The sequence below is a fragment of the Stegodyphus dumicola genome, chromosome 1 (genome assembly GCF_044657685.1).
Source record: "Stegodyphus dumicola isolate Sdum_Otavi_A_Nest chromosome 1, ASM4465768v1".
Taxonomy (NCBI): domain Eukaryota; kingdom Metazoa; phylum Arthropoda; class Arachnida; order Araneae; family Eresidae; genus Stegodyphus; species Stegodyphus dumicola.
This window is the reverse complement of record NC_140768.1, coordinates 275145782-275163029: the sequence shown is the minus strand read 5'-3', so window position 1 is coordinate 275163029 and position 17248 is coordinate 275145782. Positions and strand designations below refer to the sequence as shown.

Here is a 17248-nt window from a genome sequence, read left to right as displayed (position 1 = left end):
CAGGTTATTGTAGAGATTTAAGATATTTGTTAGAGCAGAAAATGCAAAAAGAAATTAACTATGCTTTTGTAGGGATTCGAAATCCGGATCTTCTGATTGCTAACTTGTCATGTTACCAGTTACATCATGACAGAACGCAGTGAGAAAGGTGATAATTTCTTAAATTCTCTCCCCACACAAAGGCGAATGAGAAGAGACACTGTCGGCCAGACTCAAATGGTCATGAAATATCGTGCACCGCATGGTTTTACTCGGGCGCCAGTGCGGAGCTATTACGTTTTCCTCGGAGAAACACGAGAAAAATCAGCAATACATTCTCGAACATAGGATTATCCTACTGCTAGCTAGACGTGCTACTAATTACATTACTAGAGCACGCGCAGCAAAAGGCAGAAATTCCCTACAATGTAGTTAGAAATCGTAATAGCGTTCATGTGTAAAGGAGTAATATAATTTTGTATTCTAAACTAAACTCAGTGGCGCAAACAGCCCAAATGGGCCAAGGCCTGCAGTGCTCCGAAATCTGCTTTCTTGACCGTGGGCCCGGGGTGCGTAAGCATATGCCCTGAAGAAGTGGTCAGCTTGTCGCAGGACCCCCAGTGTTTAGTCCCCAAGCAAACTTGGTACTCATTTTATCGACCCAAGGGATGGAAATCAAGGGACGAAAGGCTGAGTCGACCTTGCCCAGCCCGGGTTTCGAACCCCGGACCTGTGGTGCTGCTGCGCGATGCGCTAGCCACTGCGCCACCGGGCCTCAATTTTGTATTCTAGTAAGGCGTAAATTTCATCTAAAGTTTAATTACCTACTCTAGAAATGCATGCTAAAGAGTGCACTGTGTGTGGAGGAATAATTTTGCGATTGGTTATTGAGTTGAAAGATAACGGAGATTTAACCGAAATTTAGTAATATAAAAAAGAAATTTAGAAGCATGTTTGAGTCCTTTCCAGAACAATGAAATATAATTTGTAGAACTAAATATTTTGCACAAATAAATGTATAAATCTTAAAAGGGCCAGAAATGCAGCATTTTGAACCATAAAAATAGCTCATTTTTGGGAGCATTTTATGGAAGTGTGACACAAGTTCCTCTCTTGCAAGGAGTAAAAAAAAAACCATTGAATATCTGAGGTTAAATTTTACCTTCTTCGGAACTACTGTATATTTGTTGTCGGTGGATTTACTGAAAATCTCATCTTTTATTATTACAAAATTGAAACTACAACTGCAATTTTATGTCCCGGCAAGTATATATTAATCAGTAGAAAACCATAAACATTGTAAACGTTGTATTAAAAGTCGCGTGCCCGATGGATATCATCGTTGGTCGGGTATGTAAGACAAAGATCTTTAACTACAGACTGATGGTGTTAACAGAGACAGGAAACAATTTAGAAAGAAGACGGAGCCCTCCCAACAATGAACCAAGCAAGAACAATGAAATGTTGTGAGGTTTTTGTTTAGCAAAGTGCTGGAGGAGGTTTTCGTTTACACTAACATTGTTAGATGAGCATTCAGCATGGTTAAGGTTTGGAGTCAGACCTTAACCATGCTGAATACATAGAATACATATGAAGTATATGAAAGTACCGAATGCTGAAGCTAGGCATTTCAGGTGTCGAGAAATTGTCCATGCTTTAGTTCAGCAGCTTACGGAAGATTTCATCATAACCATGGAGAATGAAAACAACAATGCGTCGCAATCAAGAAAGACATTAATATTGATCCATCCATCACATCATTCTTGACAAGAGGAAATTCAATGAAGATGGTTACGCAAGCACTTGGCAACTGAAATTAGAGACGCATCAATGATTACTAAGAACTTCTCCTCAAGTATGAGGCTGATGGTAAAGAATTTCTGCAGCGTATCACCACTGGGGATGAGAAATTAAGATAATGTTTTCGGCTATGGTTAATGTTAGTGCGTGAAAGAACAGCCTGCATTGAGAAAGAATTTAGTTCCTGCGGGTAACTATATCATGTCAGGTGTTGGCCTTGAATTAATTGAGGATTATTTTGCATAGTGATATTGTAATTATTTCCGTGTGTGCAATACGTATACCTTAGGACAAATAATCCCGTTTTTCGTATGAACATAACATAGTAACATAACGCAGCATTTGGTATTAAACATTAAAGAGAATATTTATAATAATTTTATTAGTATCCTTTTTTGCTCTTTCAAAGATTTTAAAAAATCAGCTGCGTAAATGTTAAGCGAAAAGGAGTAGAATTTCAAACAATTCTTAGAAAGAATTTCAAACAAAAGGTGTATTAGTTACAGATACTCACGTTTTTATGATTAACCAGCTTCATGAGCTTGAATTCCCTGTAGGCCCTTTTCGCGTGAGTCACGTTTTGGAAGGGTCTGCTCAACTTCTTAATGGCCACATTTTGCCGGGTCACAGTGTCGTATGCGGCGCTGAAAATAGAAAGAACCAACATTAGCAGACATCAGAATGCGTGAAAAGAAATAAATAAAAACAACATGCAGCAGAGAATAAAGAAAATATTTCATTTATAAAATAAAAATAATATCCACCATTGCGGACAGACGAATTTAATATAGAAAAGAAATTCAATTCAACTCAGAAAAAATCACAATCTTAAAAGATCTGGTGTTATTCAAGACTTAATATTTGAAGTGGTACAAGTAAAGTACCGCAATATTTAAATACCAGTGGAACCTCGAGATATAAGCACCTCTATATACGAGAAATTCGAGACACGAGGAAAGCATGAGCGAAAAATTCCTCTTGAAATACGAGCACTAACTCGAGTAACAAGCAAGGAGCCAGGCTGTTGGTATGAGTGGCGCCATTTTCCAATTCGGCTCGACTCGGGGAATCCCCTCAACAGATCACTCAGTGTTCTTTGATCTACGTGTTTGTGCGCTTGTGAGTTAATTGTTCTTTACATTTAACGTGAAAATAATTAAATCACGATACTTCCCAAGAAGATTGTTACCTCAGATAGCGCTGCAAAGAAAAAGAAGGAAACCATGGCCGTTGAAATCAAGAAAGAAATCATAGATAAACATAAGCCTGGTGTAAGAGTGACGGAATTAACGAATACTTACGGCCGTTCGACGGTCGACGATCTGCAGTATTCTAAAGAAGAAGGAAGAAATTAAGAAACTTGATGTGGCCAAAGGAGTTACCGTACTGCCAAGCACCGCCTAAAACTCCTAGAAGATGCTGAGAAGCTGTTGTTGGTGTCGATTAACGAGAAGCAGTTAAAAGGCGATTCGATGTAGGAAGCCATGATAAACTACGGTTATATTAATTACCAGTGTTATTTATTGGAAAAATTGATTTTTATGTTGATATTTGTGGGAGTGCGGAACGGATTAACGGGATTTCCATTATTTTCAGTGGGGAAGCTTGTTTCCAGACACGAGAAATTCCCTATACGAGGTCAATGCTGGAATGAATTAAATTCGTATCTCGAGATTCCACTGTACAGAAAACTGTTTAATTAAAATTAAAAAAAAATAGCATTGAGGACTGCTTTCTGAAGCTGTCGTCAGAAATGGTTAAGCCTATCAATCCTTTAGCTGTCTCATGACCGAGAACGTTCCGCAATAAGTATTATAAAGGGCCAGATCAATAAACCTATATTTTACCTCCGAGACAAACATTCAAACTGTAAGCAGAATTAGCCCATACCTTTGAATTCAGTGTAGCAGTCAACCTTTGCTAAAGGCTTATAGCATCCATAGTGACGTAGTCTGTATATTGTAAAGTTTATTTAGTTAATTCAGTTAGTTTACATTCAGTCTTTTCTCTAATTTATTTTTTCGTTGACACTGACCAGAATGGAAACTGTGTTTAAATAGCAAGCTCAAGTAATAATTTAGAGAGTATAGTTTGGCAACGCCAAGTTAGCACCGTATTTTGCAAGTCAGCACTTTTGAGCAGCAAGTCGCTGTCCCCGTAGGAAATTGCTGAGTTCCTTTCTAATAAAGCCTGAGATTAGCTGGAGCAAAAATCAGTTGGCTAACAAGGATTAATAGGCGAAATCGTAACTGTGTTTTTATCCTTTTGCGCTAATTTGAATATCCCGAATAGGGATGGATAATTTTGTTCATTCCGAGTTAAAAATTGTAAAAAACTAGAGACCCTTTAGGTAAGTTTTATCCTTGTGTATTTAATAAAGTTCAGTTTATGTGTTAGTTAACTGCCAAAATAAAAATTCACCTGACCAGCATAAGATTAGGTAATTCAAGACAGGCGAGCTAGGTAAATTTATGATGTTGACTTTAAAATTTTGTTATTAGCATTGGATTTTATTTTGGGGGAAAATGATAATGTACACAAAATCTAGAGTTAGAAATTTTGCAGTCGATATATTATATGATATTAGAAACATATTTTATTTATTATACTAAGGGCGTAAAATAAACTTTATTGCAAAATAATACATATCTATTATTATATATAAAACTATTGTTTAATGAATCACTTTGCTATGCCGATGAGAAAACACACTTCATTTTATGGAACGATTTAGATCAGATTACGGAAAAGCATGCGAAGCTATCTGCCTGTGAAGAAGTATGCTTCCTTGGAGGACGCTTCAGAAAAACTGGGGTTATTCACATCTCACGTGAACCACCAGCGGCCGAGCGGTCGCTGAAAACCGGTAGTTTGGTCTGAAGTTCGAATCCCCCGAACGGGCTGGATGTATGGGCGTCTTGGTAATTTTCCCCATGTACGTATAACATGTATATGAGCCAGGTTCCATTAGAAATCATCTACGAAGGCATCCCTGCCATCAGTGTGTACAATCATGCAGCGATGCGAGCACAAATAATGATTCGCCAAGTTAGCAGCGGTGCTGAAGAGAAATTAAGAAATGGAAATCCACATGTTTATCATGAAATATATCAAATGGACAAAGCTTAAAAAAATTCTTAGAAAAAAATCTGATGTGTACACCACATGACTTCCTTGTACGGAGTATTAAATCATACGCATTTTTTCTTGCATTTCATTTAAACTTATTGGATTGAATTAAATCTACTTCGCCGACCTCTCGATACGCGCCGAGTGTGCTGACAAGTACACCACGAAGGCATGCTAAGAAGGCGGAAGAAATACCTTATAGTGTCAATTATCGTTTGGCTGGTTTTTCAAAGTATGTTAATTCTGCAATTCTGCAAACGAATTCTTTATATCTTTGACAAATTTTGTGAGGAAAGAATATAATTACTGATAACTTACCGTTAAACAGTTTTAATTGGCAATTTTACCGAGCTGCCGGTAATTGAAAAATTTGGCAAACTTACAATCCCTGATCCAAACATTCCTAAGTTTAGGCCACTTTTGCTTTCGAATAGCACATAAGATACCTTTTGTACCATGCCCACCGTTATCTCAGATTCGTCTTGCCAACCGCCACATTAAAGCGAGAGGAGGGAAACTTTCCCAACGCTAGACAACAAACATTTGGAAGGAGTGCTTTCCCCAAACTCTCCCCATCGCTTATATCTTCTTATCCCAAGAGCCTACCAATGGTTGGGCATTCTCTAAATTTAAATGGAAGATCCATGTTCAAAGAATTTCTGGATAATATCCCGAGGGAAATTCTTAGAAATACGGGATCCTCAATCAAAGTTTGTGTCTTGTAAGCAGGCGGGATTTATCTATTTGCTTCTCCACTTCTACCCATTCTTATCTTTTTTGTGTGTGTGTGCAATTCCTTTTTGCGTAGGAGGGAAGGAGGTCTCGTAAAAGAGAATGAAATGAGACCGGTTATAAAAACCTTCATATAAATTTTAGATTGTGTATGTTATCATTCTCAGTGAGGAAAAAAAAAACGAACTTTGGAATTACTCGGAAGCTTTGATATCATGGCTTTATTTTCGGTTACTTTTAAAATCATTTAGATTTTATATATCCTTTATCAGAGTTTTATTAAAAATTTAGTGCTGAATAAAAGCATTTTACGAGGATGTCAGCGAGAGTCCTTTAGGTCTTTGAACAAATTAAATCGTGAGGTGAAAGGCTGAAAAATATCAGCATTATTATTGAACTCTTCAAAGACAGATAGAACTTTGATATACCGTGTATCTTCGATTGTAAGATGCCTTAAATTCAGTAATGCTCTCCTTAATTTAATACCACCAATGGAGAACAAATTTTGACTCTAGGAAAAATAATAAATGAAATAAGACAATAAATTATTTTAGATAATTAATAATACATATAAAATATATTGGAGTGCGGGGCACAAACTGACATTTAGATTTGGGTCATTTTAGATTTACAAAATAGAATAATGAAATCGCCAATTAACGTGCATAATTTTGTTTTGTAGTCTTTTTGGAGTTTTTTTAATGCTTTTGCAATATTTACAGAATTGTCTCATCTATCACTAATACAATACAATCTGTGGTTCATGAGTTCAACGGAAAAGTTTTAAGTCACTCTTTATAATTATTGAGGCAGCTAGAGTGTAAATTCGAGATTAATTTTGGTATTCATTGTAGAAATTATATATGCCATTGTTTTTACTTCCTTCTTTACTTTCCTAAGTAGAGGAATACCTATATACACCTAGAATTATATACACCTGGAAAATATTTCTTAAATAATGAATTCGATTTTTTTAACAAAAAACAGTGTACTAATTATTGTAATCACGAAAAATTCCGGGTATCATATTTTAATAAAACAAGAAACAACAACAAATCAAATTTAACCCCCCCCCCCGAAAAAAAACATTTTGACCGCTGTCGAATGCAATTTAACGAGGTTTTTGTATGACATCTGCATGTAAGGAAAGAATAAAGGACACTTTTTTCCTAAACGAATTATAAAATTGATTTAAAAAATGGATTCACAAGATATTTTTTTCGTGACGTCTGTACGTACGTGCATATTTATGTATGTATCTCGCATAACTCAAAAACGAGTAGCTTAAGAATATTGAAATTTTGTATATAGGACTGCTATAACATGCAGTTCTGCAACTCACGTTTCAGTTGTAATCGGCCGCACTAGAAGTATACATATATATATATATAGGGTGTTTCATAGATCATGGGACAAACATGGAGGAGTAGTGGAGCGTACTAAAACATGCATTTTTTATAGGAATGTAGGATCTAAAGTGACAAGTTAAGGCAGGAACGGGAAAAAAAAAAAAAAAGAAAACACGACACGACACGAGAGGAAAATGTGTTTATGTACAAAAATCAACGCAAAATGCTTCTTTGTAGCAATAGATTATTCTCAATAAATGTTCAAAATTGCGACCACCAGCTTGGTAACGTCGCAGATACATGCTTGGTAACGTCCCAGAAGGGATTGAAGAACATTTTGAAAAACGACAGGAATTTCGCGCACGCTTGCAGCCGCAATGGATAGTCGTGCAACAAGGTCCTCCAGTGAGTCAACGGGTGTCTCGTAAATGATGCTCTTCAGATGGCCCCATAAAAAATCCAAACTGGATAAATATGGCGAACCGGGTGGCCACGGAACGGGTCCACCACGGCCAATCCATCGGCCTGGAAATGTCCCATCCAAATAATTGCGTACTCGCACTTGGTTATGGGCTAGTGCACCATCATGCTGGAACCACATGCGATCACGAACGACAGCTGGAACATCCTGCAGCAATTCCGGTAGCACCTCTTGCAGAAAAATATGATAACATAAGCCATTTGTACGTGCAGGTAAGAGGTATGGGCCTATGAGGCAGTCGTTAATAATATCTGCTCAGACATTCACGGAGAAGCGGGTTTGGAATGCATGTGGACGTGTGCCTGTGAGAAAGTTGCCTCGTCCGTGAATAGCACATCCGATGGGAAATCCGCCTGCGCCGCACACTGCTGCAAGCACCAATGACAGAAATAAACTCGAAGAGGGTAATCTGTCTCTTGCAAGGCTTGGACGCTCTGCAAATGGTATGGGTGCAAACCATTTTCATGCAATACTCTCCAAACGGTGGAATGACTCAGCTACAGACGACGTGCAATAGCTTATGTATTTGTCTGAGATGATTCATACACAGTGTTCAAGATGGATTCTTCAATGCGAGGTTGTAGTGCACTTCTTCCACTCCTAGTGTCAGAGGTGGCTTCAAATGACCCGTTTTTACACAGAGACCGATGCAACCTTTCGAACATTATGGGCTTTGGCATACGCTTGTTCGAAAACCGTTCCTGGTACAACCGTAGCGCTGCTCTGCCGTTCCCATTAGCAGCACCATACATGAGATGCATGTCAGCTTTTTCCCTGTGCGTAAACTCACCCATCACGTTCGCATCAGAGTTGCGAATGATCCTCTGATGCATCGGATCATGGTTTGTCCGGATCACTACCGCTGCATTGCCAACCAATCACAGCTGTAGCTCCTATTACTGTTAGTGTTCCCTTTTTTGAACATTTATTGTGAATATTGTTTTGCTGCAAAGAAGCACTTTGCGTTGATTTTGTACATAAACACATTTCCCTCTCGTGTCGCTTTTTTGCGATCCTGCCTTAACCTGTCACTTTAGACCCTACATTCCTATACAAAAAATGCCTGTTTTAGTATGCTCCACCACCCCTCCAAGTTTGTCCCATGATCTATACAACTCTGCTACTCGGCTCGGTGAGCTCAGGTTTTTTTATTCTTTTTTATAATTTATTTTATTATTTTTTTTTTTTTGCTAAATTGTGCATTTTATGCTTTAAAAATGATTGAATTATGTCGTACATATCTCTCGGTTAAGGTTTTTATGCCTTTAGTTAATCTGTATGGAATAGTTGTAGAATTATAAACAATTTAAGCACTGTTTAAATGCGGCGGAGCCTAATATTTTCACCATAGCAACCAAGTTTCTTTACATTAGAAACTTAACAGAACAGTGAATTAAGTCCGTTTCTGTACCTTCAGTGTCCTTTTTGCCGAGTGGACCAAAAGTAAAATTTCATTTCTGTGCACCGAAAAATCTTCCTTCTTCCTTGCTGTTCGAATTGCTTTTTTTTGCGTAGATACTCTAATTTTAATTATAAAAATTCTTTTTTTAGTTATTTTAACTTATTTAGTGTTTTATATTTTTTAGTTTTCATGAAGACATTTTAGTTTTTATGTATTTTTGTTTTGCCGCGAAGTGAGAACTGAATTAATTGAATGTAAAATCTATCTCTAATAAAATTCGAGGAAATAAATTTAAACGAAATGCAGCCAAAAATGCGTATAATTTAATATACTGTGCAAGGAAGTCATACGGTGTCGCATCAGTTTTTAGATATATATCAGGTCACCTAAGCTGAAATTATTAGCATGGAAAAGGGAGAAATTACTATGCATATATTAAATAAAAAATAAAAGTGATCCTTAGAGCTGTATATTCAATTTTTGTATGGAATTATAATAAAGGTGTAAAAATAATGTCTTGGAAGTTTGTAGATGCTATGGGATAGTAATTTCAATTTTAAACAGACGAACATTCCCATCTAGTTTCTAAACACTTGTTTATTTAGACTGTATATACCAATATTGTAAAAAATTTGTCACTCAAAAAATGCATTATAGATTAAACACAGTGAACACACTTTATGACAACCATCCATTTCCAAACATAAAATTTTGTTTATGCTTTAAAGCAGTACTGTGCTTTATTAAATCAATTTTAGGCGCCGTCTATTCGAATTTATGCAAGTTTAATAAGTTTTGTGTTGTTTATTTTAATCCTTTCTAACCGGTTCTCAAACCTGGATTTTTTAACTCAAGCATTTTAAAGGGTGTCTTTTAATGCTTTCATGTTATTCATAATTCACGTTTTGGGTAATATAGGGCCCACCAACGGCGAGGGGTAAAGTCGCCGAACACTGGTATTTCGGTCCGAGGTTCGAATCCGGCGAACGGGCTGGCTGCATGGGCGTTTTCGTTGTTTTTCCCTATGTGTAACATGTATACGAGACAGTTTCCCTTAGAAAGTCCTCCACGAAGGCATTCCTCCTTTTAGGCAGATTACCCTCGAGGCTTTTTGCATTAATCACATAAGCTAAAGTTAATATAGTATATAATATGATTTTGGAATTCTAATCATTGCTTACCAAAATATTAAACAAAATAATTAATGAAACTAAGAGCGTCTAGCGCTGTATTGAGTGCACATGCACTCACGGTCTACGGTCACTGGATTGCTAATTACTAACTTTTAGTCAAGCCTAAAAATTATTACTTTTTACAATAAATTGGTTTTTGTAGATACTTTATATTAACATATATGAATTTTAGGATATATTAAAAAAATTCTCTAGCAAAATACAGCTCAAAAAATCATGGAATAGCAGAAAATTCGCAGAATCAGATACTTAACAATTTTTAATAGCTTCGGTTTGTAAAAAGTAGGGAAATTGGCGAAAAATTGCACAATCTGGCAATATTGGTTCTAGGTGCCACTGTTTTTCCCCAATGCCAGAAACATATATTCATATATACATACGTAGATACAAATCACTCATTATTGAAAAATTGAAACCAGTAGACAAAATACTTTGATTCTCAGAAAAGAAAACAAACGAAATAATATCTTATATACACCTAGAAAATATTTCTTAAATAATGAATTCGATTTTTTTAACAAAAAACAGTGTACTAATTTAATTTAATAATTAGCTACGAAAAATTAATTACTTTAGAATGATTAGTAATTTGGAAAAATATGCGATTTTAAGATGCATCTCTGCTTTAACGACGTTTATACGGAAAAGACGTACTTCTTAGAATCGAAGAAATACAGTGTATTATCTCAGTTAATGTATCTCTGTTTCACCTTTCTAAACGAACGGAAAGCAAACATACCAACTTAAAAAGTTTCTGAAACAAAAATACATAAGCTACTATTTTATTCATACATTTCCAATGATATGCTAATGTTTTAAATATGTGATATGGTAATAAATGTTAATGTACTAATTTTTTAATGTGCTAATTTGCTAATGCGATATGCTAATGCAATAAATAAATAGTAAGGAGACTTTCTCAGCTCACTTTTAATAAAAAAAAATTCAGAAAAGGAGTGAGAAATTTACATTAGATGCGCAAGTTAGATTTTTAAAACACAACTACAAATTTTCGACGTGAAGCGTATGAATAGCGACGTGAAGGCTAGCTCTCAGGAAACCATAATTTATTTCTGTTTTTTCATCCTTAAAAAGAAATACAAGGAAACAAACAACGCTACATTGTAAAATACAGAACCTAATTTCTTATTCTAAAATCAAGATGTCTTGAATAATTCAAACATCTTCTCTATCTCTGCGAATAAAACTTGTATCTTCTCTACTTAAAAGTACTGTTACTGTTGTAGACAGACAAAGTAACGCAGCGTTAAAAGTTAACAATAAACAAATTTCAAATACTGATAGAGAATGAGGCAGAATTGCTTCACTTGTTTTGCGATAAAGTATACATAAATGTAGCAATCACAATACGTCTATGTTCGAACAGTTCGAGGAAAATGCTTATGTCATGCATTTATGTTTGAAATATTTAAAAATTATTATCGAGTCGTCTTCGGAGTAACATTCTTCGAAACATTCACACTTGCTTCAGCGCTTTTGATATTCCTGAAAGCTTTGAAGCTTCCTATAATAAACTGGTTATCACGTCGTTTTGGATATTTTAATTATATCTATAATAAATTGGTCATCATATCGTTTCGGATAGCTTAATTATATCTACAATAAACTGGTCATCATGTCGTTTCGGATAGCCTAATTATTTGGAAGTGTTAACCTCGTTGAACCAACTTGATAGGATAGAACAGCGGGGCCAGAGAGTCAACAAACTCAAATAAGGCTGTTGTAAACATGACAAGGATCTATTTCTGATAAAAGAAACTCAAGTTTCTTTGATCAAATCCCCTTTTCTCCAGCGGAATATCACATCGAATGGTCGAAAGATGTTTTAACTACTATAATACTACTATAAGAATTCTCGTCGGAAGTGTAAATTGAAGTTAAGAATAGATAGGAAAGGAACTGTTAATAAAATTAACATAATCCTTACAAGGATTTCCTTGTATAAATTGGCAACGTAAACCTAGAGATAACGAAGGGAAATTTATTAAGTATTTAAAACCGACAACGATTGCAGCTTTTACCTATTACCAGATTTTATTTTGATTTTAAAGAGAAAGGTCTCGTCTGAAAAAATTTTACAGGAGTTTATTAAGGCGACTCGTGAATATTTGATAAGCAGAACCAAGGAAACTACTGTAGCCAGGGCAAAGTCGAGCTTAAAGATTTTTTCAATAATTTTTTGGAGCCAGAAAAACATCACAAAACTCAACAGTGGTGAAGCTGGGATGGAACTTCCAACTGTTAATAAGACATAATAACTACTTACATTACAAGACCACGAAGTGTAATGGTTCTTTATATTCCCCACAGTTAAGGGTGGCTGAGAAAAGGCCATATACCCAGTCAACCAAATCTAAGGGTTGACGAACGGAAGTTTAGAGAACGGAACGGAAGCTAGTTAACATTTTAGTTTGGGCATTATTTCAGAGGTTTTGTATACTTTATTGGATTCAGGAATGTGGAGAATTAATTGTATATTCAGCGGGATTTTGTGCCACGAGTATTCTAAATCCTAGCCGGCCGTGCTAATAAAGAAGCAACTACGTGCTAATACGACGAAAAGACATGCTGGAGTTTCTATAATTCCCTCATTTAAAGGCCGACAGTGAAGAGACACGAAACCCAGACAAAAACCAGTCATCCAAATTCAAGTGGTGATGAGTTAACGTTCAACACATTTCAGCTCGAGCGTACAGCCAGTCAATTCGAGTTTCTGTTTGTACAGACATTTATATATATATTTTTCAAAGCTATTAAGCATAAGAAATCAGTTGCGCCCTGACCAGTATTCGTATCACGTGTCGTCAGATTTATAGTTAGACGTGTTATTAAAGTGTGTACTCGGGGAATGCTATAATTTCTTTTAACCTGAAAATGCTAAGAAAGCTAATTATACTTTTATTTCAAACATAGAATTGGCAAAAACTGGAACCATGATTTTAGTTTGGGTCAAAAGTTATGATTATTTCATTAAATGGCATCTTTTTGTGCACCTTGCAGGCATTATTACTTATTAAACATAATATAATCGAAGAATTGTCTTAAAAGCCAATTTTCAAGTTGCCATTGGCTAGAGAACGGCGATTACTTTAGTTCCCCTTTAATTCTGCAGTTGTACCGAAATTTTGAATAGTTTTTTAATATTATAATTATTTACAATAAAATTTTACTGATTGATTTTTCAAGCACTGTAATAATTAAAATATACGACATGTGCTTAGTAGTTATAGCGTATAAACACGTCTAGTCCCAAAGCGAAATCTGTTAGATCAAGCAACATTTAAAGTTCTCAAGAAATTTGAAGTCTTTGCAACCAACAAATGAAAGCTTAGCACACGTATAACACTTTCTATAAAAAAACTTCCTGAAAAGCCACGGCAATGAATAATTTTTTATTTATCTTTGTCATTTTATGAAGAAGTTTCATATAATATGTGCAAATTTTTGGTAGTCATCGTTACCATAGCAACCGACGTACCCTTCGCACGCTCCTTTTCTTCTCAAAATCGATTTGCATAGCTGTTTCATTGGTTTTATTTCTTGAACAAGGCTTTTTTCGACTTTTAACTCATTTCCGGATATGCACCCCAAATTTCCAAACTATTTCTGTCGCAGTAAAAGTAAATATATAATTTATAAGCGCTTTAGAACTGAAAGAACTTGTCTCATGCGTGACTATCCCGAAATGAGGAAAGGAAAAGTGAGCATTAAAATAAATGCTTACTTTGTAATAAGTAATAATGTAACAATCCCTTTATAATAATGTAAATTGATGGCGTAAAATAAAAAAAAATTCCCAACATTATTTTACTGAACTGACATCAACTTACCGACATAATATTTGCTGGTTGTGACTTATCTCACTTGTCTGACAGTAACATCAGAACAATCCCACGAAATTCATCATGACAAGGAGTGAAAAACTGCGCCTGGCGTTGGTAAGAACCTGGAGACTAGACAGGTGACAGTACGACTTTGCTCAGTTCCGCCCCTAATTTTGACGAAGAGCAACAAGGAAAGATAGATCCGAGGATCTTCCACCCCTCTTCCCTTACCACAACGTCTCCAGAGGACTTTCGGCTCGCCGCACATTTAGAGAGCCTCCATGCCGTACAGACACTATACATTAAGAAATATCCATGCCGTCTTCGGAATCCATTTTTTAGGAATTCATGGACTCGATCTTCGGAATTCACGTCTTCTTCGGTACGGCAGTCAGAGTCACTAATCATTATCCCGTCCGGAAGGCTTAATACACTCTTAGACAAAAAGAAGGAAAAAAAAAAGAAAGAAAGAAAAATGATGCACCACGACGCACCGAGAAGATATAAAGCAAATTGGACACAAATTGATATGCATACAGCTTTCGACGGAAAATTTAAAAGTTTACATTTTGGCTGCCAATGAATGAACGGTTGTCGCTACAGCGGGTCTGATCTGCGCAACTGGCAGGATATTTAAGAGATATTACGATTCCAGGTCATAAATTCTTCCCGAATTTCATTCCGTGTGCTCTGGCAGACAGTAACTATGCCTCGCATAGAGGTGCGCGAACGATATGCGCAGATGTCCGAATTTGAGAGAGGTCGTGTAGTTGGCCTTAAAGAACCCGGTTGGCCTTATCGGCGAATAGTTCGACATTTGAGCAGAAGCGATGCCACTATTAGACGATAGTGGCAGGAATGGGTGAACCATGGCCGCACACTGCGTCAAGAAGCAAGCGGTAGGCCCAGAGAAACGACAGAACGTGAAGACCGAGCAACCGTCAGAGCGGCACTCACAGCCCCAGATGCATCATTATCATCGATTGTACGTGCATCTAGTGCTTCAGTGACCGCAAGGACCATTCATAGACGGCTCACAGAAATTGGGCTGAGGTCACGGCGCCCCTTACGCCGACTACCATTGACCTCTATACAACGTCAAGCCCGTTTCCAGTGGTGTCGGGCTCATTCGCACTGGAATGTCACTGAACTGGAGTAGAATACTCTTCAGTGATGAGTCCCACTTTGAACTGAGCCTCGATGACCAACGAAGGCGAGTCTGGAGACGCCCCGGACAGCGGTGCGATACCAACCTGACTGTCAACCACGAGTGATGGTCTGGGATGCCATTTCATTTCATAGTAGGACTCCTTTGGTTGTCACCCGTCGCAACCTTACAACACAGCGGTACGTAGACGAAGTTCTAAGGCCCGTTGTGTTGCCTTTCATGTCACCCCACCCTGGGCTTACATTTCAGCAAGATAATGCCCGGCACATGTTTCTACTGCTTGCCTTAGTGCTTGCCGAGCATTACCTTCACGTTAAGGTCGCCGGATCTCTCTCCTATTGAGCACGTTTGGAGCATTATGGGCAGGGCCCTCCAACCAGCTCGGGATATTGACGATTTAACGCACCAGTTGGACAGAGTCGGCACGATATTCCTCAGGAGGACATCTATCAATCGATGCCAAGCCGAATAACTGCTTGCATAAGGGACAGAGATAGACAAACGCGTTACCGATTTTTTCACTTTGTGAAGGTCTATCACTTCAATAAATAATCCAATTTTTCTCAAACTGTAATCATTTGTTTTTCTGTACATGTACATCACTACTACCGATTTTCGTCCCATTCGGATAACTCCTTCTTGGTGCGTCGTTTTTTTGTCTAAGAGTGTACTTTATGCAATTACATACTAAGACGCACAACCGGGATATAGTGGAAAGCAATATAATATGTTAACCATTTAAACATTCATCCTGTTAAATTAACATTCGATCAGTTAACCCATCCATTTCCTCTGATTCAGGGATATCTTCTGTTCTAATTTCAAAAGGTGAGCAAAGAATAGCAGAAACACTTTGCTGAAAAACAGGAAAAAGAACAAAATTCTTTAAATAAATTGTGGCTAGAGATAAAACTTAGTATTTTGCTTATGATCCTGAGACTAGACAGCTGTCATCAACTTGAACTGAAAAAGCTTCACCATGGCCACTGAAGCTTCGTTTTCAACCATGTTAATGGCCATATTGTTGCGTGCCGTACGGGTTCGTAACAGACTGAATGCCCAAGTTCGATAAAATGTTAATAAAATCTAGTCTTATCAAAAGAAATATAACAGGACGCTGGAAATTTTCTCAGATATTTGTAGAAGTGTTTATAATATCCCGCAGTGATAATTAGTAGTTATATTTTAAACTACTAAAACGTTAAGTAGAACGCACAACACAGAGAAAGCTAATCCGATGAACAATAATAACAGCAGCTAACTAAACAACCGAGCTGGCTCGGTTTAAGTAATTGTGGCTTAATGGCGAATGTAAAACGATCATGACATAAAATAGAACATCATACATTAGAGAACTTTAAAAAAAAACAGTCATGAGTTAGTTCCAATCATCGTACAGTACGCTGAAAATTTAAAAGTCCAGCTGTTCGATTAAGTCAAGAAACTGCAGAGCAAGCTAAAGGTTTTCCTCCTGCGTATTCAGGCTTTTCAGAGCCGTAGCAAATTTAAAGATTTTACCAAAAAGTTAGCAAAATGAACTTGAAGGCTTTCGACTGGCGATTCAGTCTTGGGGATGGAATCAGCAGTCCTAGAAGTAGGAGTTGAGGCTTTCACAGCATAAAAGACATCAGTGGAGTTCTTCCTGGGCTTAGAAAACTTCTTGTTGGCATCAGAAGGCAGCTCAGGAGCAGTCTTGTCAGCATTCATTTGATTACGAATTTTGGGGTAAAATTCGCAACCTTTGAATGAAGCGATATGAGATTTTTTTACATCTCGCACACGTTGGCTTATCCTCTTTTGGTTGAGCGCAAGTGTAGGTGAAATGATCTAACCTACCCTTGAGACATCTAGGAGCGTTGTTACAAAAAAGTTGTCCGTGTCCGAAGCGTTGACATCGGAAAAACATCATGCTACTTCATTTGATCTGAATCGGCGAATAGTCGCTTGGAAGATCCAGAATCATTTTCGTTTTACATATGCTTCTTCCAATACCGTTTCTCATCAGCGACGCAAAAAATACTGGCAGTTTCTTTTCAAGTCCATTTGTTTTCCGAATAAACCGTGTCACTTTAATAATCGGAAAACAGTCATTGCAAAGTTCATTCTGAATACTTGAACATTCAAGGCTTCCGGTAAACTGAGCTGGGATGTCTCTTTCCGGCATTTTAAA

At 37.0% G+C, this 17248-nt stretch overlaps 1 protein-coding gene across 6 annotated transcripts in view; it reads right to left on the bottom strand.

The window, feature by feature from the left end:
* The window catches only part of LOC118190988 (stress-activated protein kinase JNK-like), a 249078-nt gene that overhangs the window by 87802 nt on the left and 144028 nt on the right, over positions 1 to 17248 (bottom strand). For all 6 annotated transcript variants that reach the window (XM_085807134.1, XM_085807128.1, XM_085807135.1 and 3 more), the window contains exon 3: positions 2294 to 2423. In XM_085807134.1, the coding sequence (XP_085663260.1) occupies positions 2294 to 2423 (130 nt within the window). The remainder of the gene's footprint in view (positions 1 to 2293; positions 2424 to 17248) is intronic.